General features: G+C 42.6%; 1 protein-coding gene across 1 annotated transcript in view; it reads right to left on the minus strand.

Annotated features, from left to right (window-relative positions):
* The window catches only part of IPO5 (importin 5), a 43,930-nt gene extending 18,144 nt beyond the window's left edge, over positions 1–25,786 (minus strand). Inside the window, exons 1-10 of the mRNA XM_062194004.1 lie at positions 25,610–25,786; positions 19,902–19,982; positions 16,872–17,064; positions 14,218–14,320; positions 11,486–11,582; positions 11,177–11,281; positions 8,379–8,501; positions 8,172–8,292; positions 5,418–5,505; positions 2,676–2,782 (exon numbers count right to left, since the gene is read on the minus strand). Of these exons, the coding sequence (XP_062049988.1) occupies positions 2,676–2,782; positions 5,418–5,505; positions 8,172–8,292; positions 8,379–8,501; positions 11,177–11,281; positions 11,486–11,582; positions 14,218–14,320; positions 16,872–17,064; positions 19,902–19,982; positions 25,610–25,699 (1,108 nt within the window). The 5' untranslated portion in view covers positions 25,700–25,786. The remainder of the gene's footprint in view (positions 1–2,675; positions 2,783–5,417; positions 5,506–8,171; positions 8,293–8,378; positions 8,502–11,176; positions 11,282–11,485; positions 11,583–14,217; positions 14,321–16,871; positions 17,065–19,901; positions 19,983–25,609) is intronic.
* Positions 25,787–26,230: the final 444 nt, after the last annotated feature.

The following is a 26,230-nucleotide window of genomic DNA, read 5'->3' on the forward strand; positions in this document are numbered from 1 at the left end:
AGAATTATATGTGAAGAAATAGCAACTAGACAGTAAAAACATGCCATTCTGGTAGTAAGAAGCACAAAAAAGTTCTCACTTGGAAAAAACTCAAAACTTTTATGTACTTATTACCGACAGAAAGAGTGTGCCTAGTTGACTTATTTCACCGTAAGAGTAGTTCCATTCCCAAGGCTAAATGAAAACAGGGAAGCAAAGAACTTACCAGCATTTATTCTTCCTACTTAAAACTTTACCTGTAAGATTTATTATAAGCAATAAATGCTTGGGTTTTGAGTCACATACTGCTATGTTCATCAAAAATAGACTGAGTCCTATAGTCACACTTTAGGAAAAAAAAAGTTTGGGGCTAGGGTTGTAGCTTAGTAGAAAAAGCCACCTGTTGGGGCCGGCGCCGTGGCTCACTTGGTTAATCCTTCGCCTGTGGTGCCGGCATCCAATACGGGCGCCGGGTTCTAGTTCCAGTTGCTCCTCTTCCAGTCTAGCTCTCTGCTGTGGCCCAGGAAGGCAGCGGAGGATGGCCCAAGTGCTTGGGCCCCTGCACCCACATGGGAGACCAGGAGGAAGCATCTGGTTCCTGGCTTCGGATTGGCACAGTGCGCTGGCCGTAGCAGCCATTTGGGGTGTGAACCAACCAAAGGAAGACCTTTCTCTCTGTCTCTCTCTCTCACTGCCTGTCAAATAAATTTTAAAAATTAATTAAAAAAAGAAAAAAGAAAAAGCCACCTGTAATACCGGCAACCCATATGGGCACTGGTTCGTGTCCTAGCTGCTTCACTTCTGAACCAGCCCCCTGCTAATGGCCTGGGAAAGCAGTGGAGGGTGGCCCAAGTGCACTCATAGAGACCCAGAAGAAGCCCCTGCCTCCTGGCTTCAGCCTGGTCCAGGCCCTGGCCAGTGGGGCCATTCAGGAAGTGAACCAACAGATGCCAAAAGCCATATACTTAAAAAAAAATCTATGATGCATATGTAAAGCCTTCTAGTGAATTGTATTAGTTGAATTTTTAATTACAAATCACAACCACATTCCCAACAACCTCATTTGAAGAGTAATGTCAATCAAAGAAGAAACAGTGATTGCTGGTTGGACTTTTGTGCAATCTCCTAATGTCTCTGAGCTTCATTTCATCTTAAAATTGAAAAGCTAGGGTTTTTGCAACTCTTACAAGTCAAGCAATCTGGTTCTATCCCTTTAGAAAAAGATGCTCAAAAAAGATTAGGGGTAGAAAGAGAAAACTATCCAAGATCCATATGTGAAAGTTAGGCTACTCATAGTGATATGATAAATTCCTGAGTAAAGGCCTACACATGTCTATATGTATATGTGTAGTCACATTTTGAAAAACCACAGCACAGCAGTATGCATGTATGAGGTCAGAGCAAAGTCTCAGAGAAGTGTTCACAGCAATCCCCTCTCAATACAAATCAAGGGGCTTATAATTTATACACTTTAATATTTTAACATTTAAGAAAAATAAACATCAGATTTGTAACTAAAATAAAAATATGCAATATTCTTTGGTACTGCCATCCTCTGCTGCTCTTCCAGAGGCATTAGCAGGGAGCAGGATCGGAAGTGCAGCAGCTGAGACTGGAACCACATGAGATGAAGGCACTGCAGGTGGTGGTTTAACCTGCTTCACCACAACGCCAGCCCTGTTTTGTTCTTGTAACAGATTGATTCAGGAGCCGGTGCTGTGCTGTAGCAGGTAAACCTGCTGCCTCTCTGCTATGGCCTGGGAAAGCAGTAGGGGATGTAGGTACTTGGGCCTCCGCACCCATGTGGGAGACCTGGAGGAAGCTCCTGGCTCTGGCTTCAAACTGGCCCAGCTCCAGCTGTTGTGGCCGTTTAGGAAGAGAACTAGCAGATTTCTCTTGCTCTCTGCCTCTGTCTCTCTGTAACTCTGCCTTTCAAATAAATAAACAATTCTTAAAAAAAAAAAAAAAAGACTGATTCAAGGAAAATTATATGAATCAAACATGCTAATATTCATAAACACTCAACTAATGATATCTTATTTAAATTTAAGTCAAACTCAAGTCTAAATATTTCTGATTAGGAAGTAAATCTGTAAAGCTCCATTAGGTTTTCTATCCACTGAAGCTAATTATTTGGAAGGAAAAATCAAGTATCTCTGGCAGTGAGGAAAAACATTCTTTTTAGCGTAAGACTAAAAGGTTCCAAAGGGCTGGCGCCGTGGCTTAACAGGCTAATCCTCCACCTTGCGGCGCCGGCACACCGGGTTCTAGTCCTGGTTGGGGCGCCGGATTCTGTCCCGGTTGCCCCTCTTCCAGGCCAGCTCTCTGCTATAGCCCGGGAAGGCAGTGGAGGATGGCCCAAGTGCTTGGGCCCTGCACCCGCATGGGAGACCAGGAGAAGCACCTGGCTCCTGGCTTCGGATCAGCACGGTGCACCGGCCGCAGCGGCCATTGGAGGGTGAACCAATGGCAAAAAGGAAGACCTTTCTCTCTGTCTTTCACTATCCACTCTGCCTGTCCAAAAAAAAAAAAAAGGTTCCAAAGATGACTAAATAGAATTTTATCAGGAGAACGTAAGAATTAAGTTAAATATAAATCATAAAAAGCCAAAGACAATTTTAAAATAGTCTAAGTATTTGTTAGAGTTGATTTAGAAAGCAGCATTTTGCTATTCTAGCATTTGCAGGATAGCTTACGATTTTGAAGCATTTGCATGATGTGTTCTTTAATCATCGGTAGAACGAGCTTCCCACCGAGTCCGCAAGCCATTCGGTCTAACGCACTTTCACCAGCAACTGCGTTACTAAACACAGGAACAAAGTAACACAGTCAACATATTTAAAATACACAAGGAATTACAGTGTACATATTTCTCAACATGTTATTAAACTAGCACTGAGAGAAAAATCAAGAAGTCTTTAAAAAATATACATTTTTCTTTAAAGTTCATTCACTTATTTTTAAAGGTAGAATCACAGATAGAGACCAAGATCCTTCTTGCACTGGCTCACTCCTCGAACGCCTTAACAGCCACAATTGGGCCAGGTTGAAGCTAAAAGCCAGAGATCCCGTTCAGGCCTCCCTTCTAAGTGGCAGGGGCCCAAGTACTTGTGCCATCATCTGTTGTCTCCTGAGATGTGCAATAGCAGGAAGCTGGACTGCAAGCAGAGGAGGGACCCCATCCCAGGCACTCTAATATGCATTGCAGATGTCAAGTACACTGACAACACCAGCCACTGTCTTTTCAACATGGTGTTCAAGTTACATTTTTTTACAAAGGGGGTACACAGAGGCCAGCATTGTGGCACAGCAGGTTAAGCTGCTGCCTGCAGCACTGGCATCCCATATGGGCACCATCTGGAGACCAGGCTGCGGCTCCACTTCTGATCCCAGGTCCCTGCTAACAGTCTGGGAAGCAGCAGATGATGGCCCAAGTGCTTGGGCCCCTGCCACCCACATGTGACACCCCAGATGAAGCTCCTGGCTTTTGGCTTTGGCCTGGCGTATGTCTGGCCATTGTGGCCATTTGTGAAGTAACAAGCTGATGGAAGATTTCTCTCAGAAATAAAAGCAGAGTGTTGGAGGGAGCCTGTGTATCTCATTTCCTAGAAAAAATATCCTTCAAACTACGTTGTGTGCAGAACACGGAAAATTGGAAGGGGTAAGAGAAGGTATATGATTTTCCCTTTTCACAGTAAGCTAGCTCATTCACCTTAAAGCAGTGCCAACTGCACTGCCAAAAAGCAAGCAAAGATGAAACTCAAAGATGAAAACTACCGCTTTCACTGAAAACTGAAGTGCTATGGGCACAAAGCATTTGTACATTTATTTTGACTTGGAAATGGAAGAACAGATTTGCCATGGGCACAATATTTAACTCTTTTGAGGACAAATATAGATGAAGAAGTAAATGACTTCCTAATGGGCTTTTAGGCCTAAAAATCTGATCTGAAAATACTTTTACACCCTAAGAAAATCTTAACCATCTAAACCCAGAAAAAGTAGTTTCTTAAGTTGAGTACGTTTAAGAGTTGTTTCCAGGACAATTTAAAGGACAGGTAAATGAGCCAAAGAAAGGAAACATGGCCTAACTTCCATCTTCTCTTCAGCCCAGTGGAGGAATACTTCAAAACACCACCAAAGCCAGAAGTCAATCATTTTAAATAAAAGGATTAGGTCTCAAAAATGTAGCACAGAGTCAAATGTCTCTAATTTTGATCCTCGTCAGCCTGGTGGTGTATACGGACTAGCAGACCTTCAGGGAAATAATTTCAGTGGTGTGTAAGGAAGGCTGGGATGAGCAAGAGAAACGGGCTTTCACCTCGGGTCATCAGTGGCCCATGGAGCCTCACACAAAGCAATCGACCTTCACTTTAGAGTCTAAAACATAACTCTGGGACTACTGAAAAAAAGTCAATTCAAGTAAAAGCTCTGAAGAGCTGCATTTCATGTACATTCAAGGTGCTACCTGAATGCACTACTACACAATGAACAGACTCGATGTCAGTTAGCTTTTCTATCAGAATCTGCATCTATGGGAGCTCCCTAAGGCAAAATAACTAAGCAGCACAGTAATTAGCACTGCCAGTCACCCAGCGTACAAATCTTGTCACCACTGCATCTTCTCTAGCGTGATGTTGAATTGCACCGTAATGGGCAGATACAGGGTTCAGAGAATTCTGCTAGAACACTGTTCTAAGCCAAGTTGATGCATATAAAAGCTTCTTTATAGCCAATGTAAAAGATAAGCTGAAACTTAAGAAAGTATGTAAAAAATTTAAAGGATAAAAGTTACTGTATTTGCTGTATTTCAAGTCTTAAGTTTTTTAAAAAAGATAACTTCCTTGTTTCATGTATTATCTATTTACTATTAGTTTGTGAATGCTCAGTAAATGCATATAAATTTTATTAGCAGAAGTTATTCATTAAAATACCACTTATAAAATATGACAAAGAAAAGGCACTGGCGTTGTGGCATAGTGGCTTCAGCTGCTGCTTTGACAACCAGCATCCCTTATCAGAGTGCAGGTTCAAGTCCTGGCAGCTTTGTTTTCTGATCCAGCTTCCTGCTAATGTGCCTGAGAAGGCAGTAGATGATGACCTGGAAGCCTGCCACCCACGTGGGAGACCTGGATGGAGTTTCAGGCTTTGGGCTTCAGACTGGCCCAGAACTTGCTATTGTGGCTATTTAGGGGATTGAAAAATTGGATGGAAGGTCTTGCTTTCTTTCTCCCTCTGTCACTCTTTCAAATAAATAAATCTTTAAAAAGTCACAGAATCATATACAACACAAAGTCTCCCATATTCCAAACTGAAACTCAGCTTTCAAATCACAATGGGGAAAAGCTGGTCCTTGTAGTCCTGGAGCTCTTCCTGCCCACCTTAGGCACACCAGTACCTGAAGCACTGCCACGCAGTAGCATCAGGTGTGGGGTTACCTGTCAAAATCGTCATCTTCTAGTTCATCAGCGTTCGCCCAGTCCTCATCCTCTTCCAGATCAACCATCATTGCTAACATCTGGGGAACTAAATTAAGTAATTATTTCATACCTGTCAGTATCATCAAGTTATAAACAAGAAGTTTAAATATACAACACTTTGCCTTTGAGAGAATGAGACAAAACCCTAGAGTGAGCCCTCCATATCTGCAGGTTCACATCCTAGAATTCAATCAATTCATGATGGAAATGACTCGGGAAAAACCTACACTGACCATGCACAGACTCGTTTTCCTTTTCCTACTCCCTAAATAATATAATACCTATACAGATAGCATTTACATTGTATTAGGTATTGTAAACTAGAGATGATTTAAAGCATACAGGAGTTAGGTTACATGCAAACACTATGTATGCCATTTTATATAAAGGACTTGAGCCTCTGAGAATTTTGATATCCTGGTGGTGGTAGTGGGGGTAGTTTCCCCAAGGGTTTCAAGGAAGGACTGTGCTTGCCTGTGCCCCTAAAATATAGTCTGTTAAATTTTAACCTTTTGCTATAATTGCTTTAATCTCATTTAAAGGGGAAAAAAAACCTAACAGTAAAGAGCCAAACAGTTCTGTTAGCTTCCCAAATCCCACTGTGCCCTCCCTAAAAGGTAGGCACCACCACAAAATGAATGTTTATCATTCCCAAAATATTTTTACACTTGAACTATAAATTTCTGTATTCTCACACATGAATCCAGTCTGTACCTTTGGCAATTTGCATTTTTCTTCAACACACATGGACTTCACTAATTACTTCATAGCTTTCTGTAACATAAACACACTACCCACTCTTTTGTTCATGAACACTTCAGTCCTGAAATACTGTGGCCCAACTTTTTCTCCTCTTGCTTATGCTTTCATGAAATTCCTATGTGGCTCCTTGACAAGTGTTGAGTCTGGACATTAATCATTACAAGGATCTTCAATATTATCAAGAATCACCAAACTGCTCTCTACTGCTCTTACATAATCTACATTGCTATGGGAAATTTAGGAGGGCTGTCTTAGGTCATAACAAAAAGTGACCAGCAGCTCCACACCTTTCATCAACACTTGATACTGCCAGACAACTTGTATCCACTATTACTCTTGTATTGAGACCTCTGTTCACAGCCTTTGTCTATTTTCTAGGTATCAAAACTTTGTTTATTGTATGCACTGCAATTATTTTTACCTAGTTTGTAGCTTAATCTCTTAATTTCATTTCTGGTGTATTTAGCCATCCAAAAATGTTTAGTTTTTGCAAATTTAGCAAAATCTGTATATATGGTTTATGATTCAGTCTTAAAAATTTTCTACCATTAAGCTTTACTTGTGAAGTGTATTCACAACCTTGTATTAATTTTTATAGGATATCTGAGGTTGGAATGTGTTTTTCTACATAGAAATAACTAGCTGTCCCAATAACCCTTCATAAATCAGCTTTTCAAGTTGGCTTTGTTTCCATGTGAGCGGGGTCTGTTCTGCCTTTTGTTCTATCCACCTACACCCAACAAATTCTAAATTCTCATAACTGATAGGGCAATAGCTCCACCTTGTTCGTCCAAATTGCTTTAGCTACTCCAGGCCCTATGTTCCGTCACAGATTTTCAGTATCAAATCTGTCACGATCAATCCCTACTGGGACTTTGACTGAAATGTACTGAATTTATAAAGTGATCTGAGGAAAACTTAGCTCTTCATTAGTTTTTCAATATACTATTCAGTTTCTTCCATAAAGGTCTTAGACATCTTTGGACTTATTCCCACAAATTACACACTGTGCCTATCACAAGATTTTTTTTTCCTAGTAAAATTTTCAAGTGATCATTACTGGTATACAGGAACACTAATTTTTACGTGCTCATATCTAACAGCCTTGCTAAATCCTTTGATCTCGTCTAACAATTTATCTGTTGATTTTTTTTCTTTAAATAGACAACCACAGAGCTTACAAGTAAGCACTAATTTTTGTTTGAATTCTTCTACTCATTTTTGTCTCTGGATGCATTGTCTGGGACCACCAGTAGAGTGTTAGTAAGAATACTTTTCTTGTTCCTGAGTTTAATGGGAAAGTTTCTAAAACCCCAGGCACCCCTCTCAGTTTAAGTTATAAGTACCACTACAAAGTAAGACTGGTAAAGTATTTACTTTGTTCAAATTCCCATTAGTACACAAAGAAATGGTTAGGACATAACACAACCATGTTACTTCCAGTACGGTGAGACTTCACAGTCCTTGCACAGCACACCAATCACTAAGTTTCTCCTGCGGAAGGTATGTAAGACTAAGCAAGATAGCACAGAGAAGAAAACCCTGGCCAGAGAATTAGATGTGTGTTCTAAACCCATCCTTACTGGAATGTACCACAATTCCATTATCTTGGTTTTCAGTTTTTTACTAGGTAGCTACATGTTACCTCAGAATTATTTTTTATTCTATTCACTTTGCTCAATATTTAACGTGTAAGTGATAGAACACAATCTCAATCCACTGAAAATTTCACTTCTAACACCAGGCTTCTGGGCATCTACAAAATCTTTTAAAAGCAAAGCCAGTGTTGGGTCTTCGCACATATGTATGGAGGTTTACTTCCTCAGACACATCTGATTCTGAGAAGATACTTCCATTCTTAACAAAGCCAAGAAATGACATAGTCCTTTGTGAATTTACCCAACAGTCTCATCTCATTACACAGAAACTATTTGAAGACCTCTGACTTACTAGTCTGCGCAACAATACTAGTATGCTTCCTTAACATAGCAGCTGCAGTCTCAGACAGGGTCACGATGACTTCCAGTGCAAGCTGGCGCTGCATATTATTGAGGCTAGTGTCTCCACACAACTGCAAAGAAGACATATTTGTGTACATTTAATAATGCAGATTTTTCTCTAAAAATAATACACAGAACACTTCACTAAAGTATTTACCTTTAGACTTAGCTGTAGAGTTGCTTCCAAGTGGGGACGTAAATACTTTGGAACGGTATCTGCAATCTCAACGAGGGATTTTAGGACTGAATCATCATTCTGGTAGCACGAGTCGTTTACAGCCTAGAAAAGAGAAAACCAAGGTGCTTAAGACTCACTTTATAATGCCTTGATGGCCAATATATTCCTCAGAGACAGACAGAAAAGAAATATTACTATTTTTCACTAAATAATTCAGCAATCTACACTATGCAATTATTCTACCTACAGCTATGTGTACACTTTCCTTTTGATGTTAACTAAAAACATACAAAACAGAATCCCAAGCCAAAACTGAAACCAGTGGAATGATGACAACCACTATAACAAAACGTAGGCTGTGAAGGAATTGTTATAACCAAAGGCATTCTTTCCCTCTATCCGTGTTGCAGGCCTTTTTTTTTTTTAAAAAAGATTTATTTATTTATTTGAAAGGCAAAGTAGCAGAGAGACAGACAGAGGGATCGATGCTCCATCCTCTGGCCCACTCCCCAAATGGCCACAAGGGCTGGAGCTGGGCTGATTTGAAGTCAGGAGCCTTCTCCAGGTATCCCACGTGGGTGCAGGGACCCAAGAACATGGACCATCTTCTACCGCTGTCCCAGGTACATTAGGCAGGTAGCTGGATTGGAAGTGGAGCAGCTGGGACTCCAACCAGGGCTCATATGGACTGCTGGCACTGCAGGCAGTGGCTTTACCTGCTCTACCACAGCGCCGGCCCCTGCAGATTTTATGATACAGTTAGAGTGTCTAATACTGCCCACTGTATTTTTTTCCCTTTCAAAGGTTTATTTATTTATTTGAACGGCAGAATCACAGAGAGAGAGAAAGAGAGAGAGAGAGAGAGAGAGGTAGACTGATTCATCTCCCAACCACTGGTTCACTCCCCAGATGGTTTCAACTGCCAGGTTTGGGCCAGGTGGAAGCCAGGAGCCAGAACTTCATCCTGGTCTTACACATGGGTGGCAGGAGCCAAAGTACCTGAGCCATGACCTGTTGCTTTTTCAAGCACATTAGCAGGAAGCTGGACTGAAAGCCAGAGTGGCTGGTACTTGCACTGGTACTCTGATGTGGGATGTCGGCATTGCACTAGGCACAACACCAGCTCCCTTCTTCCTTTATTAATGTTAAGCTTGATCACTGTGGGATTCAGGATGCATATTTTATCTAGCAGTGTCTTCCAGAATAACAATTACTAGCAGTCTCGAACATTTCAACTTACTCCAAAAACCCAGAGGAAGAAAAAAATCTCTGGGATTAGATTTAAATAGTAACTTGAGATTTTAGATGATGAACAATTAAAATGATAGCACATCACAGTTAACGTTTTATCACAGATCTAAAGTATCATCACAGAGTGACAGTAAGGGGAGAGAAGATCCACTAAATCCTGTTATTAACTTTTTATCACGTGGAAAACAATTTTAGCTCTTCTAAATCCTTTCTAACTCAGTGGTTCTCAACAGATATTTCTCGGTTATCATGTGACTGAGAACGGGCAAATGCCAACGATACTAGATGCCCTGTATCTGAGACAAGCACTTATAAAGGACTCGTGATTTTCCTCAGCTTGCATTTCATATGATAACCCATGTTAATGAAAATGTTTCTCAGCATGCAGTTCATATGATAACCCATGTTGATGAAAATGTTTCTCAGCTTGCATTTCATATGATAACCCATGTTAATGAAAATGTTTCTCAGCATGCAGTTCATATGATAACCCATGTTGATGAAAATGGAAAATCTCTCTCAATAATCTGAACCCAAGTTACAAAGTACTTCCTCTGCTGCAAATGTTGCTGCTATGTAAATCAAGGACAAAAATTGTTTTGTCCAGAACCTTACAATTTCAGGAAAGCTTGTTAGCAGTTTTAGAAGTAACAGTAACTGTGGTGGCAAAGATAGCTCTTTATCAGTTCAGCTGTAGCTGCTGCATTTGGGTCACTTAGCAATCACCTAGTCTAGCATGCCTTTTACTGTAGTGATGCCTGAGCATCCGTATGTGGAAGAAGCAGGCCACTTTACATTAACTTCTTTTTAGTTCTTCTTTGTATTTACTTATGGCCATAAAATGGTATTTTTAAAAAATCTTGTAGGTACATGAGTTATGTTACCTTTGCATTTAATAAAGTATGTGAGAAGTTACAATACGTGGCAAAAAAGGGAGTTCACACGTTTCACAAGGTTGAGAATCACAACTCCAACCTGCCCAATTTTATTCTGGCAGAAGGTAACATTGATTTATCCTTGGGAACTCCTAACACAGTGAATTAACCATAAACTGCTTACTTCATAATGTAAACCGTTAAAAGCCCCATAGTTCACAGCAAGAACTATGCAGCCTGATACATGAACTTAAACTGTGATTCTACCACTTACTGAAACTGTGATCTTGGAAAAGTTTTTGATACTCTCTTCCTTAACTTCTCTTTACATAAAATAGGCACTAAATCTCAAGGCTACATGGTTTACAGAGGTACCCTATGTAATTCATTCGGTGATAAGCATATGATTGTTTATTCTATTTGTATTATAGGAAAATTTTATAGCTCTGAATATTAAGAGATTAAAGAAGTTTTGCCAAAGCAATATATGTGTGCTCAGTGGGGACAGAGATGTGCAAGCTTCGTTCACTGCTGTATCCGGAGTGCCAGCATATGACAAATATTTATGGAATTAATGCACTACAAAACTGATGAGAATTTAAACAAACTCTACAGAATGTAATTATGATTTATTTTATATGGTTTTCTTACCTGTAAGAATCCGGGTAACAAGTCTGCAAAATGTTTGAACAGAGTAACATTATGCTCATTTGCAAGTATAAATGCAGCTGTAGCTCTAGCAGACAATGTCCTGATCTAAAATGCAGAGTAAAAATGGCAAACATGAGACATTTTGATGGACGTAGTTCAAGTTTTTTAATCATTATGAGATTTTTTTAAAATCAGTAAAACCAGCATTTGTATTTTAAGGTATATAAGTAAAAATAGTCTAATATACTGATTTCTTGCACAAGTCAGATTATATTACATGCTAATATTAGTGGAATTGAAATTATTTACCAATGGATATTCCTGATCTTGCATACACTGAACTAACATCCGCTTGATGACGTCTAAATAGTGCTGTTGTTGGTTCCCAAAAATTCCAGGAAAGTTCCTAAAAAAATGATTCAAAGCACTCTTTATATTTTATATTATTAAACATCTCACTATTATATCTTAGTAAAACGTGAGCTAGATCACTAATGAACATTTTCCTGATTCAAAATTATTCCTTGGTTGATCATCACCACCTCACGCTCTGGCTCTAAGCACTTTCCAGTTGGGTGAATGGAAGCGAACATATTAGAGAGGTAAGACAGGGAGGAGAGGTTCTCAACAGCCCATTTCCAGACCCAAGCTTTGTTCTTATCACCATCTCAGCTGGACACTGACTTGGACTACAGGATGGGACAAGAATGACTGTGTTTTCTGACCATCTGCTCCTATACTTGGTGTCTCAGGGAATCCAAGTTCTGCTCTACTTTAAATTACGTAGGCAATTGGATGAATTCCCTAACCTGGCTTGCTGATACAAACAAGATATAGCTAACAACTAAAGCAGTACCTTATTTAATGTCTAAAATGCATATGATCTTGAAAAGCTGCAAATTCAACATATTAGTCATATCTTAAAGGTAACAGAAAACTATCTATTATCTAACACAGTAGGGGTTAAAATAATCACCTAGTTCTAAACTTGGCCCATTTGTTTATAAATATGTAGACAAACTGTTGAAGTATTTACAAAGCTGGGTGCAAGTGCTGTGGTGTAGTAGATAGGTCGCAGGCTTGTGATGTTGGCATCCCATTTGGGTGCTGGTTTCTATTCTAGCTGCTCCACTTCCAATCCAGCTCCCCGCTGATAGCCTGGGAGAGCAGCAGAAGATGGCCCCAAGATATCTCCTGCCACTCATGTGGGAGACCTGGATGAAGCTCCTGGCTTCGGTCTGGCCAGGCCATAGCCATTGTGGCTATCTGGGGAGTAAACCATTGAATGGAAGATCTCTGTGTCTCCCTCTTTCTTTCTCTGTAACTCATAAATAAATCTTAAAAAATAAAAACTTTGCCACACAAGATCCAGAAACATAATGTGAATTCAATAGCATTCTCTTCTCTCAAAATCATTGTCACAGTGTTCTTTTTTTTTTTTTTTTTTTTTTAAATTAAAGGCTTATTTATTTATCTGAAAGTCAGTTACAGAGAGAGACAGAGATCCTCTATCTGCTGGTTTAGTCCCCAGATTGCTGTAATGGCCAGGCTGCAGCCAGGAGCTTCTTCAGGGTCTCCTGTGTAGGTGGCAAGGGCCCAAACACTTGGGCCATCTTATGTTGCTTTCTCCAGGCCATTAACACAGAGCTGGATTGGAAGTAGAGCAGGCAAAACATAAACCAGTGCCAATATGGGACACCAGTGTTGCAGGCAGCAAGTTAACCTACTACATCAACACAAGCTCTTAAAGTGGCCTTGTAAGAGTTACAACCAGTAGGCTGGTGCTGTGGTGCAGTGAGTATTTTTTGCTGCCTGCAGTGCCAGCATCCCATATGGGAACGAGTTTGAGTCCACTTCCAATCCAGCTCTCTGCTATGGCCTGGGAAAGCAGTAAAAGATGGCTCAAGTCCTTGGGTCCCTGAAGCCACATGGGCAATCCAGAAGAAGCTCCTGGCTTCGGATCATTCCAGGTCTGGCTGTTGCAGCCAGTTGGGGAGTGGACCAGCGGATGGAGGATCTCTCTGCCTCTCTGTAACTCTGACTTTCAAATGAATAAATAAATTTTTAGGGAAAAAAAAAAAAGTTACAACTAGTAGTGTGTTAATCTCCAAACAAAGGGTGAAGAAATCACTCAAAAAAACTTTCAGAATCATAAGTGACAAAAAGAAAATAAGGGCTGGCGCCGCAGCTCACTAGGCTAATCCTCCGCCTTGTGGCGCCAGCACACCGGGTTCTAGTCCCGGTCAGGGCACCGGATTCTGTCCCGGTTGCCCCTCTTCCAGGCCAGCTCTCTGCTGTGGCCTGGGAGTGCAGTGGAGGATGGCCCAAGTGCTTGGGCCCTGCACCCCATGGGAGACCAGGAGAAGCACCTGGCTCCTGCCATCGGATCAGCGTGGTGCGCTGGCCGCAGTGCGCCAGCCGCGGCGGCCATTGGAGGGTGAACCAACGGCAAAGGAAGACCTGTCTCTCTCTCTCTCAGTGTCCACTCTGCCTGTCAAAAAATAAATAAATAAATAAATAAAAAAGAAAATAATAACTTTTATTACATAAAGAAAGGCTCATAATGTGAAATTAAAGTTTTCCCAAGTTTGTTTTCAACACAAACCTAAACCTTATCTAAAGGAATTACTCTAAAAAAATGCTTAGTACCAATTTAAAAACTCATACATTATTTTTACTTGAGAGAAGGTGTCAGAGTGAACGTCTATCTGCTAGTTCACTCCCTCCCCAACTGCTTGGGAGCTGGAAACTGAATCCCAGTCTCCCATTTGAGTGGCAGAGTCAACCTCGAGAGCCATCACCTGCTGCCTCCCAGTATGCAGATCAGTAGGAAGCTGGAGCCAGAAACGCAGCAGGGACTTGAACCCAGGCAATCACAGTGGGATGCAAGCACCTCAACCAGTGTCTGAACTGCTAGGTCAAATGCACATCCCTAGAGGTATTATTCTTATTTTAAATCTAACAGTTAAACTATGCTAAACCCATTAATTGAAATGTGCTTAGACAGGGTATATTGCACAGACTCAGATCACAGAATTTACCAGAAAATGTGCAGAGCAGCCTCCCGCAGACCCATATTCTGAGAGCTGACTGAGTCAAAAAGGAACTTCAGCCCTTCAGGCCACTGGTTGTTGCCATCCTCATCTAAAAAGTAAAGAAACCTGGGCATAAGGTGCAGAAGGCAAACTTCAGAAGGTTAAAGACAAAATCTTCCATTTCATAAGTTTTACTCAAAACACGCATCAATAGAACATGCCACTTGCTTCTGTATTCTAAAAATTCCCACAAAAGTAAGTCCCTAAACCACAAAATGCCATCATAATCTAGTTAAGAACACAACAAAACTGTATATCTGAATCACATGACCACAGATATTAACAGTGGTTATTTCTATGGAGTGGCATTTGAAAAGGCAGCATTTGTAATTCTATATAGATATGACTGGTTGGATATACACACTAGCTATATTGTTAATAACTAGGTAAAGGCAACATTTGAATTCACAGTAATGATCACTTTTTTTTTTTTTTTTATTGGACAGGTAGAGTTATAGGCAGTGAGAGAGTGAGACAGAGAGAAAGGTCTTCCCTTCATTGGTTTACTCCCCAAATGGCTGCCACGGCCGGTGCTGCACAGATCTGAAGCCAGGAGCCAGGTGCCTCCTCCTGGTCTCCCATGAGGGTGCAGGGGCCCAAGCACTTTGGGCCATCCTCATTGCATTCCCAGGCCACAGCAGAGAGCTGGACTGGAAGAGGAGCAACCGCGACTCCGCCACAGGCAGAGGATTAGCCAAATGAGCCACGGCACTGGCCCCAAGTCATGATCACTTTCTAAATGGAGCAGGAATCCTATGACCCACAGAGGGGCTTACACTTTGCAGATAGTATCCCTATGCTTATTCTCAAACAAGGTTTAAAAATTTTTAACGAAACTTTGTAAATGAGTAACCATAAAAATCCACTGTACTATTTATAAGACTCACTGGTTATACTGTCACAAGGAGTTACAGCCTTTAAAGATGAGTTATAGACTTTTTCTTACTAAAATTTTCCTTGTATTTGTGAACTTTCAACAAATGACAAGTGTGCTGCTTAGGTGACATTAAAAAATAAAACTAAACATCTTAATCTGTCTCTTCAACGTAAAGATAAGCTTTGAGGGGAACTCAAAAAAATGCTTTAAAAACTTAGAAAACAACAAAAACAACCTACAAAAAAGCATTCTGAATTACTTTGGAAATGTTTCTATTAAGTGATTTCTTCAAGTATTTATTTATTTGAGAAGCAGAGACACAGACAAGGGTTCTTATCTGCTGGTTCACTCTCCAAACACCTCCAAGAGCTGTGGCTGGGCCTGCTGAAGATGGGAGTGTGGTACCCAATCTAGGTCTCCCATATGGGGAGGGACCCAATTGCTTGAATCAACACCTCTACCTCCCAGGAAGCTAGAATAAAGAGGAGAGCCAGGGCTTGAACCCAGGCACTCCGATATGGGATGTGTGAGCCTCAACTCAGCACCTTAACCACTGTGCCCAACCCCTGCCACTTCAGTGATTCTGAATGAGAAATAACGTCACCTATAAAAATTCACATCTGCAAGCTTAAAATCTGAGAAGAGAACTTGCTAAGCTACTTAAAATGACTGTCACCATGTACCAAGCACAATCAACAATATTCTCTCAGCTACTCCTCAACTACTAAAATGTCATCTGAATGAAGTCAGTTTGTAAGTATATGTGTATGTATGGATCCTATCAAAACAATCTGTGAAGAACATTCAATTGTATTATTAACATTTTTGGTTGACTGAAAAGGATTTTTATGATGTGTAAATGTATTTCTTTTTATCTAATTCTTTTTTTTTTTTTTAACAGGCAGAGTGGACAGTGAGAGAGAGAGACAGAAAGGTCTTCCTTTGCCGTTGGTTCACCCTCCAATGGCCGCCGCGGCTGGCGCGCTGCCGCCGGCGCACCGCGCCGATGCAATAGCAGGAGCCAGGTGCCTATCCTGGTCTCCCATGGGGTGCAGGGCCCAAGGACTTGGGCCATCCTCCACTGCACTCCCTGGCCACAGCAGAGAGCTGGCCTGGAAGAGGGGCAACTGGGACAGAACCGGCGCCCCGACTGGGACTAGAACCTGGTGTGCCAGCACCGCCGCAAGGCGGAGGATTAGCCTAGTGAGCCACGGCGCTGGCCTCTTTTTATCTAATTCTTTAAAAATATTTCTGGGCATTTTATAACATTCAAGGTATTATGGCATTAATAGCTATACTATTTTATATATATAAATATATAATTTATATAATTAATCAAAATATAATATATAATTTATCAAAATATGTATATAATTTATCAAAATACATATGTAATATCAAAAGCACCTGGCGCCCACAGAGTTGTACTTCAACTGGCAGGTTGAAGCTAAGAAGTAGGTTATATAATTAAGTAGCCCATGCTCATAAAACTTTACACACTAAGAAGGAAACATAACTGGTAATTTGCAAGCAAACTACTCTTCCACATAGAATTAAGTATTAATGACATTTCACAAACAGCTGTAACTTATGGCTCCAAAAGCACTCACTCTGAACAAAAGAAATGGTACTCATGTACCCATGAATCAACCTTCCATTGAAAGAAAAAGGAAGGACATAATCACTTTTTTCTAAAACCTATGAGGTGGATTTTCATATGTACCTATTAAATTCCTGGCCAGTTCTGCAGCAATATCACAAATTTTCTTCCTCATGCTAGACTGTGTTTCCATCTGTATAATCATCAGTAGTTCACTCTTGATGGCAGTCTGGACCTCAGACGGAAGAGCTGGATAGACTTCATCAAATGCAGAGGACAAAAGACGTCTGAGGAGAACGGCAGCCATTTGTCTCGCCTATAAATAGATAACACTGTTAATAACTTCATGTCTTACTCGAGGAAATATTTCCAACAAACTAGATTCACTGTGCCATTGACGTATTTCACCACTCTATTTTTATAATCCGTCTCCAAAGCACTTTGCTTGTAAATCAAAGTTAACATCAGGCTACTGTATAGCAAGTGCCACCTACTAAGCGTTTTTTCCTTGCAGTTGAGGAAACTCCTACACACTAGAATTCAAACAGGAACACGTGTCTCCACTATAAGCCTATCCTTAATTCCTATATGTAATAGTCTCTGGGGGAAAAGCAAATCTTATACCACAAAGCCTACAGTGCTCTTTTCCTTCCTGACAATCCATCTGGTTTTCATTCTACAACAGAAGTGTCTACCACCTAACCTCAGGCTCCCAGCCGGGCCTATCTTGTTATATAACTGCCCTTTCATGAGCATTTTATATAAAAGGCTATGAAATCTATCATTTCATGCAAACATCACAACTTCCCCATACCTTAAAGTGCTCATCAATCTCAATACTTTGTGAATCCCCATTTTCAAATCTGAGGAATACATTTAAGTTTGACATTTTCTGTATAAAAGAGTAGCTGAGACAACCATCATTCTCAATAAACCATTGAGAACACCAAACCCTATCTCTCCTGCTCTCAGTTTTTTCCAGGTTGTTACTATTCATTATCACTATACTTTGGGACTGTGACCAACAAGAAAAAGTTAGGCTATACAAATAAAATTTGCCATTTTCTTCCTCTATTACTTTTCCTTGGGAAATCTTTATATTGAATAGTTTATGGTAGGTTGCAAAAAAATTTAACAAGTCTAACATATGCTCTATATAAAGAATTCAAAGTGGTTAAAATTCTTATAAAAATGTTTGAAAATAGTGTGCAGCTCTTCTCACACAAATGCTAAAACCTCTGAAGCCACAATCAAGATGCTGAGGCGGCCGGTGCCATGGCTTAACAGGCTAATCCTCCACCTTGCGGTGCCGGCACACCGGGTTCTAGTCCTGGTTGGGGTGCCGGATTCTATCCCGGTTGCCCCTCTTCCAGGTCAGCTCTCTGCTATGGCCTGGGAAGGCAGTGGAGGATGGCCCAAGTGCTTGGGTCCTGCACCTGCATGGGAGACCAGGAGAAGCACCTGGCTCCTGGCTTCGGATCAGCGAGATGCGCCGGCCGCAGCGGCCACTGGAGGGTGAACCAGCGGCAAAAAGGAAGACCTTTCTCTCTGTCTCTCTCTCTCACTATCCACTCTGCCTGTCCAAAAAAAAAAAAAGATGCTGAGGCTAATTCACCACCATCCATTTCTTCACTCAAATTAAAACAGGATTTTATAGACTTTAAAAAAATAAAATAGGGGCCGGCGCTATGGTGTAGTAGGTTAGGCCTCCGCCTACAGCACTGGCATCCCATGTGGGTGCTGGTTCGTGTCTTGGCTGCCCTTCTTCCAATCCAGCTCTTTGCTTTTGGCCTGGGAAAGCAGAGGAAAATTGCCCAGGTGCTTGGGCCTCTGTACCCACATGGGAGACTTGAAGGAAACTCCTGGCTCCTGACTTTGGATAGGCCAAACTTGTCATTGCGGTCATTTAGGGAATGAACCAGCGGACAGAGAGCTCGCTCTTTGCCTCTCCCTGTGTCTGTAACTCATGTAAATAAATACATCTTTTAAAAAAATTAAAACAAATAAAAGCCTTTTATAATCTATTTTAAAAATCTGCAGCATTTGTATAATGTTTTATATGTGCTATAAGGGGATAACAAACTCCCAATACTCGCAGACAAGAAGTCAGGAGAAACACTATGTAAAAGTTAGGTCTGATTTCATTTCCATCAAGTATTAGCAAAAGCATTTGCTTACAATGCAATTATTAGCAATGAAACTTTACCAACTATAAATGAAATGTTTCCTAGGTAGAGAAGCTTTTTAGACTTCAGTATTTTGACATTTTCTCCAAAGTATTCTTTGACACTCAATATTAATGAAGACACTGCTTTATAAGGAAGAAAAAAATAAAATTAGCTGCTAATTATATAGGACAGTAGTAAACTACAAAACTTGGGAATAGTGTTGATTTATCAGAAAAAAAGGAAATTCTTAAAATCCATCCAAATATGAATTTGGTACAGCAGGTAATTCGCTAAAATCCCTTGTTTAAAAAAATATATTTATATTTATTCATTGATTTCAAAATCAAAGTGACATACAGCTCTTCCAGCTGCTGGTGCACTCCTCAGATGGCTGCAACTGCCAGGGTTGGGGCCAGGCTGAAGCCAAGAGCCAGAGTCTCCCACATGAGTGTCAGGGGTTCGAACCCTTGAGGCCTCTTCGGCTGCTTTCCCCAGGCCATTAGCAGGGAGCTGGCAACTCTATGGGATGCTGATCTCACAGGTAGCAGCTTTATCCACTACACCACAATGCTGGCCACTAAAATGCATTTTTAAAGAATTCTAGAATGTGTTTTTAAGCACATCTTTAGCACATATGCTTCAACCAGAGAAGACTCAAAGCACACATTTTTAAGACAGATAAATGTATTTTTTCAAAACATCTGGTAACATTGAAATGCTGAAAAATTTCCTCCTTCAGAATGAACTATGTCAATAAACATAATTTTTATAGCTGCAGAAATCACTTAAAACTAATTTATAAAACCATTAACTTATCTACTTTGAACATATCATCTTCCAAGAAAATTCTCATTTTTAATATAGGAACTCCTACATAGCTTTTAGCAAACAGCAAGTTCCAAGTTCTAGCAACATCTCTGCAGTACACAACAATTCTCATTCTCCATCCTGATCCTCCTCTAACGTCCCCAGACTCAGGCAGTACCTCCTCAGCAGCGGCTGTATTTCTGATGGCTTGTAAGAGGAATGTGATCTTTGACTGGCCCGGGATATTCTCATAGGTTTCCTATAGGAAAAAGAAAATTGAAGGTTACAGTCTGTCAGAAAACCTCAAGGGTACACCAGAAAACGAAATGAAAAGTGGCAAGGATCAATGCCCGGGAATGTGAGAAGTCCTTTAATCTAGGCCTGCTGTGAACCCCATGACTGCTCTAGATAGGGGGGGAAAACGAGGATGTGCAAGGCTTTAGCTATCAAGTTCCATTCTACCCACCACTCCTCCATCAATATGTGGTATGTGCATTCATGTTCTGCCCATGTATAGTTCCTGGCTAATAAAATTCCAGGCCTGAGAGGGCCAAACAAACTGTCAGATGTAGTCTGAGCTATTATGGTACAAATATGGGCCCATCAAGTATCAGAAAAAGGGAAAGCATTCGAATTCTTCAAGCTGCATTTTCTTTCAAGCAAGGAATTATACAAACACCATATTAGGTACACAGATAAATGAATACGGAGAGAAATCCGGCCAGGAGACTTTAATATCATTTCTAGACCTATTAGCTAAAAGTTGTGTGACTCAGGATATGTTTCTCCTTTTCCGTTAATAATGTAAAATCAGGACAAAATAACAACAGAAAGTTGATACTAAGTAAGAGACTGTCAGAATGGACAAAAAACAAGACACAACTGCATGTTGTCTACCAAAGTTTAAGAAAAACAGACTCATGTGCCTGTCTTAAGAATGGCAGTCTTTTACTATGGAAAAGCAATGAATTAGAGCACACTGGAATTGTCTTTCCTTAGAAGCCTCTTAGCAAACAATGACCCACTCTCATCTATCCACTTTAAGGGTGTAATGCAGATGACATTAATTTCTTAGCAGTCTGAGTTCACAAAAAGGTTGCCTGCTCTCTCGCTGTTACCACAACTCTACAATCTCTCTGGCTTCTCTGGACCAAAGTGGTAAAGGAGGAAGAATGAGGCTACCACTCTGAACTCACATCTCCCTTATGCCTTCTAAGTGCTCCCTGGTATCCCTGAGATATCGACAGATGAGGTAATAAAGACTTACAAGTTAAAGGACTTGCCAAGATCACAGACAATAAATAGCAGACAGAACTCTGGTCTTCTGAAGCCAACCATGCTCAAAATCCCCCTGCACTGAAAGCTCTGGGCTTTTACCCCCACCTAACAATCAGGCCTACAAGAATTTATGCAGTGGGGCCAGTGCTGTGACATAGCAGGTAAAGCAGCAGCCTGCAGGGCCGGCATCCCAGATGGGCGCCGGTTCGAGTCCCAGCTGCTCCACTTCCGATCCAGCTCTCTGCTATGGCCTGGGAAAGCAGTAGAAGATGGCCCAAGTCCTTGGACCCCTGCACCCACGTGGGAGACCTGGAAGAAGCTCCTGGCTCCTGAGCAGCACGGCTTTGGCCGTTGCAGCCATCTGGGGAGTGAACCAGCGGATGGAAGACTCTCTCTGTATAACTGTGACTTTCAAGTAAAATAAGTAAATAAATCTTTAAAAAAAAAAAAAGTATTTATGCAGTGACACACAGCTTCCAAACATCTTCAACATGTCTCATTCTGGGGAAGGATAGATCTGGCGGAAAGAATTGAAGATCTGAAACTCCCCAGTTCTGTTCTAGTAAAAATCACTTAGGAACCTACCAATGCTGAAAACTGTGCCAAAAAATGTTCACAGCTGAGAAGATGGTCTGAATTTATTTATCCAGAAATGATAATTTATGTAAAGATGTTCACAAGCTGACTGCAAAAATGGATATGTACCTTGAGACTTAATTTTTACTGAAGTTAACTCAAAAACAATACAACTTCTTCATTTTTAATTTTTCTTCTTTGCACCTTGCTTAGCCCCTCAATGTACTGTTGATGGCAAACATGTCAACACTTAAATTTCCAGGAGTCTTAATCAAGTACTTGAAAGAAATTCTCTCCCAGGCTATCACCCTCAGAAAGTCCAGTGTCAAGTTTGAGGCGCTCTTACCCCTGCCCAGGTGGAACCACAGGTGTGACTGTGCCAACTCCAGCACAGACGTAAAAGCATAAAGTCAGGCAGCCTCCATAATGAACTAAAGCCAATGGTGGGAGAGTTCAGCACGGTGACATCTGACTCCTAAGAGGGTTCTCCCCATTTGATAAGTTCCACTGTGGTAACCCAAATATCACGTTACACAGTGGTCAAGGATAACGGTTGCACAAAAAGAACAGAGCCTTTAAATTAAAAGTGTAACTTTTTATTAGCCCAAACAGACTAGGTTCCACAAAGGCAGGGCTGGCGTCTCTTCACCTTTGTTCCCTGTGTACCTAGCACATTAAAGTACAGCAAATAGTATACAGTATTTTTGAGACTATTCCCCCAGCACCAGTCAGTCCACTGAGGTTCAGTGAGCATCCTCGGTGTTGTGGAAAATAAAATGTCAATTCTATTTGATCCCACCTCACAGAATCATACGATGTGAAGATTCTCTTCCTCTCTCTCTGTCCAAAAAGGAGAAAAGCTCATCTCACTCATTCCACATATAGCTATTGTAATCCCACCTAGCATGAGAAAATGTCAGAGATAAGCAACTTTCTCCTATGAATACCCTGGCTCCTCAACAATCGCGTATAGTTTTTGCACATCACCCCCTGCAATTCAAAGATCAACAATGAAGTTCTATATCAAAGCCAATGAGGAACAAGGTCTGGATGATGAATATTCATAGGATTATACAGTCTACCCATATGACTAATAAAATATATGAGATATGTCTTACAAAAATGTCCATTGGCAGGTGTTTGGTCCAGCAGTTAAGAACACCTGTATCCTGTACTGGACTGCCAGGGTTCAAGTCCTGGCTCCAGTTCCTAATTCTAGCTTCCTGCCAATGTAGACCCTGTAAGGCAGCAGAAGGCTCACGTAGTGACATCCCTGCCACCCAAGTGGGAGACCTGCTTTGAGTTTCCATCAGGACTCAGGAGTAACCAACCACGGAAGCGCTGTCTCCGTCTTTTGAATAAAAAAATAAATACTAAATTCTAGTCATGAATATCATGGAGAGTCAACGTTGGAGCACGTGTCAATCATTTATTCATATTAATTATATTTTGAGACTAGGAGGCATTCAAATACGAGAAACACTTTCTGTAAAGTTAAAAAAATTCTTGGAGCTTTAATGGAATACAATATAAAGCCTATCAAATGGCTTATACAATGGGAAAAGTTTTGATTTTTATATAATTTTAAGCTATGAAGTCCTTCAACAATTTCAAAAAAATTTAACAAGTTTTTTTTATTGTATTTGATTTCATATTTGAATATAAAACAAGCCACCTTAGTCAACAGTTTGGTATTTATGTGTCAACTAAGTATTTTTGACTTAGTGAATTACAAAAATATTTACTGAGCCCTTGCCAGTGCTTTAGTTACAAGAAAACACTTGTTTGCTGTATCAATGCCTTAGTAGTCAATCTTATGTAGTTTAATTACTTATAAATGGCTTATTTCGTATGGCAAAAAAGAACAGAGTATTGAGCTCTTTACGTGCCACTTCTCTTCTCAAATATTCTGCTTTCCCAAGGAATTCTATTTACAGACCAACTTAGTGCTGTAATGTATGGCAGCAGGAGACTTCCTTCTAGTCCGTACTTTCTTTGGTCAAATTAAGAAAATTCTCTGCCACACTACCTCCTTTACAAATGAATATATGCTCAGGATATACAAAGAAAATATGAATGTGGTATAGGAATGTTTTCCTGAGAATAAAGAGAATAACAGCACTCATCTCCAGTTGTTCTTTAAGAGAAAATGCGCTGAATGCTGCTAACCATCCCCAAAGTGATGTAAGTGATAGAAGATTTACAACAGGCACCAATTGGAATTCAGGCTGAACCAGACACCGCTATTTAGTTCAACAGAAGAGAGATTCCCCACCAGGCTTGACAATGGAGACTTAAGCAACTAGAGGGAAGTGGGAGAATTAAACTAGCTTACTACTTACAATGCTTTCCTGCTTTGTAAAACACGGAGATTTCTATTATGGGTTGGGATTAAGAACTTACTTTTGGTGAAAAATTATCCCTAGTTAGCAGAAAGCATCAAAAAAAATTTTTGGCATCATCATATCCTGAGTGCTGACTAATTCATGCATATTACTTCTGAAGACAAGTGCTACTTTTAAGTATTCTACAAATAAACCTGGCAAAGCATGCAAAGGTAGGTATATATAGTTCCATGTATAGGACTAGTTTTAAGAGTGAACACTGGAGGTTTCAACATCCGTTCATACGGATTACTCGCACAAATAATACATCTCTCCCCACGATGTATATAGCACAAAACTCATGTGGTCACGCGAAATACGCCGAGTTGAAAATCCAAGTTGCAGACCAGTGTGTGTATTCCCATCGAACGTAAACTGCTATGCGCTTTACCTTTGGGGAACAGGACTAAATTCTGGCCTGCTGATTTTTTCACTCGGGACATGTCCTATGCGCCTAAGTCAATGAGAAGTCATTAGGATAGAGAGAATAGTTCAAAGTGCTTCACGCAGAACCAAGCCTCTGGTTGATTTCCTCGAACCACCAGCTGCAGCCAGCACATGCTCCACACTGTGGTTTCAAAGCCAATGTTTTTAAAACTTCAGGCCCATGAACGCAGAAGAGGTCCCGTGCCTTGCGTACATCAGCCATACCCAAGTCAATTCTCCCTCTGTAAGAATACTTAGCTGAACTTCACCGAATCACAAGAACCTCCACGTGGTTGCAAGAACTCTCTCTGTGTAACCGAGTCTGAAGGTCTGCTTGCTCTGACAGTGCGCGCGGAAGCCGCTGGCGAGTTCCTAGGCTGCTCCCTTCCCTGGAAGCACCCACATACACTGACACTGGAACACCACTCTTCCCCGGAGCCCAATCTCGATGCTCCCGGGTCAGCCTGCTTACAGGTTTATTTGAAATCATGTCTCCCGAAACTATACCCACAGCTCCACCTCTGGGAGGCCAGGATCCAGAGGTGTTTTAAAAAAAAAAAAAGAAAGAAAGAAAGAAAGAAAGAGGGCGGGAGGGATTCAGGTTAGACTGAATGGCACTGGCCCAGTTACACAACGGAAGTTCCAGGACAGCCCATTTATGCTCGGAGACCACAAATCTCCAGGGATCAAAGAAAATCCCGTCTGAACCCACAGCAGAGTCGGATGGAAACTGCTTGGGAAGAAACCCCCACGGCAACTTCACCCAACTGCGGCGGATTCAGACCGGGGCACGAGGGCTCGGAGGGAGAAGGGGCGACCCGGCGGGGCCCCCATTTCCGAGGCGGGGACCCGGCAGGGAGGGACGGCGGGCGTGGGCGGCGCGGGTGCCGGCCGGGCGGCAGCCGGGGGTCTGCGAGGCCCGGCGGCCGCCGCTCCCGCCCGCGGGCAGCCCGGGGAGGCGGGTGCCCGGCGCCCGGCCCGGCCGCCGGCCCTCCCGTCAGGAGCGGCCGCACGTGTGCGAGAGGCGCCGGGCGCCGCGGCTCCGAGAGCCGGAAGGGCCCGGCAGCCGCCGCCGCCTCACACGTGGGCTGCGGGCCGCCGCCCGCCGGGCCCGGCCTGCGCGGCGCCGCGGAGGGGCCGAGGCCCCGGCGCGGCTGCTGGCGTCGGGGAGGCGGCGGCGCGCCGGCGGGGGCGCGGGGGCGCGGGCGGCGAGCTCCGTTACCTCTGCCTGTTTCCGGACCACATTGTCTGGGCTGAGCAGGTTTCCCAGGAGCAGGTAGAACTGTTGCTGCTCCGCCGCGGCCGCCGCCATTGCGCTAGGCGTGAGAGAGAGAGAGAAGGAGGGAGGGGAGACAGGAGCCGTGAGGCGCGCTGGCGGGCCGGCGGGAGGGGCGGGGGCGGGCCCAGCGCGGGGACCGGCACCAGCGGCGGCGCGGGGCTGGGGGGCCGGGCGGGAAGGGCGGGGCAAAGGGGAAAGGGGAGGACGGGGCGGGGCCTCGAGACCTCTCACCCCGCCGCCGCTGCCGGCGCCGGCGCCCTATTGGCCCTGGCCGCGGGGGGGCGGGGCCTCGGCGGCCTCCGCGGGGGCCGCGCCGATTGGCCACGCACCCTGCAGCGCCGTCACTGGCCGCGCGCGCCGGGCCGCCGGGCCGGGCTGGGGGTGGGGGTGGGGGTGGGGGTGGGGGTGGCGGCCGGCGGCTCGGCTGCGCAGCCCGGGCCGGGGGGCCGCGTCGCTGGGGTAGCGGGAGGAGCCGGCTGGCGGGCCTGGCCGCGGCCATAGGGGCGTGAGGTCGGCTGGGGAGGAGGGGCCTGCTCCCGAGCGCGGGAGATTTCGGCGCCGCGG

Source organism: Lepus europaeus, chromosome 6, assembly GCF_033115175.1.
Source record: "Lepus europaeus isolate LE1 chromosome 6, mLepTim1.pri, whole genome shotgun sequence".
In the NCBI taxonomy this organism is placed as follows: domain Eukaryota; kingdom Metazoa; phylum Chordata; class Mammalia; order Lagomorpha; family Leporidae; genus Lepus; species Lepus europaeus.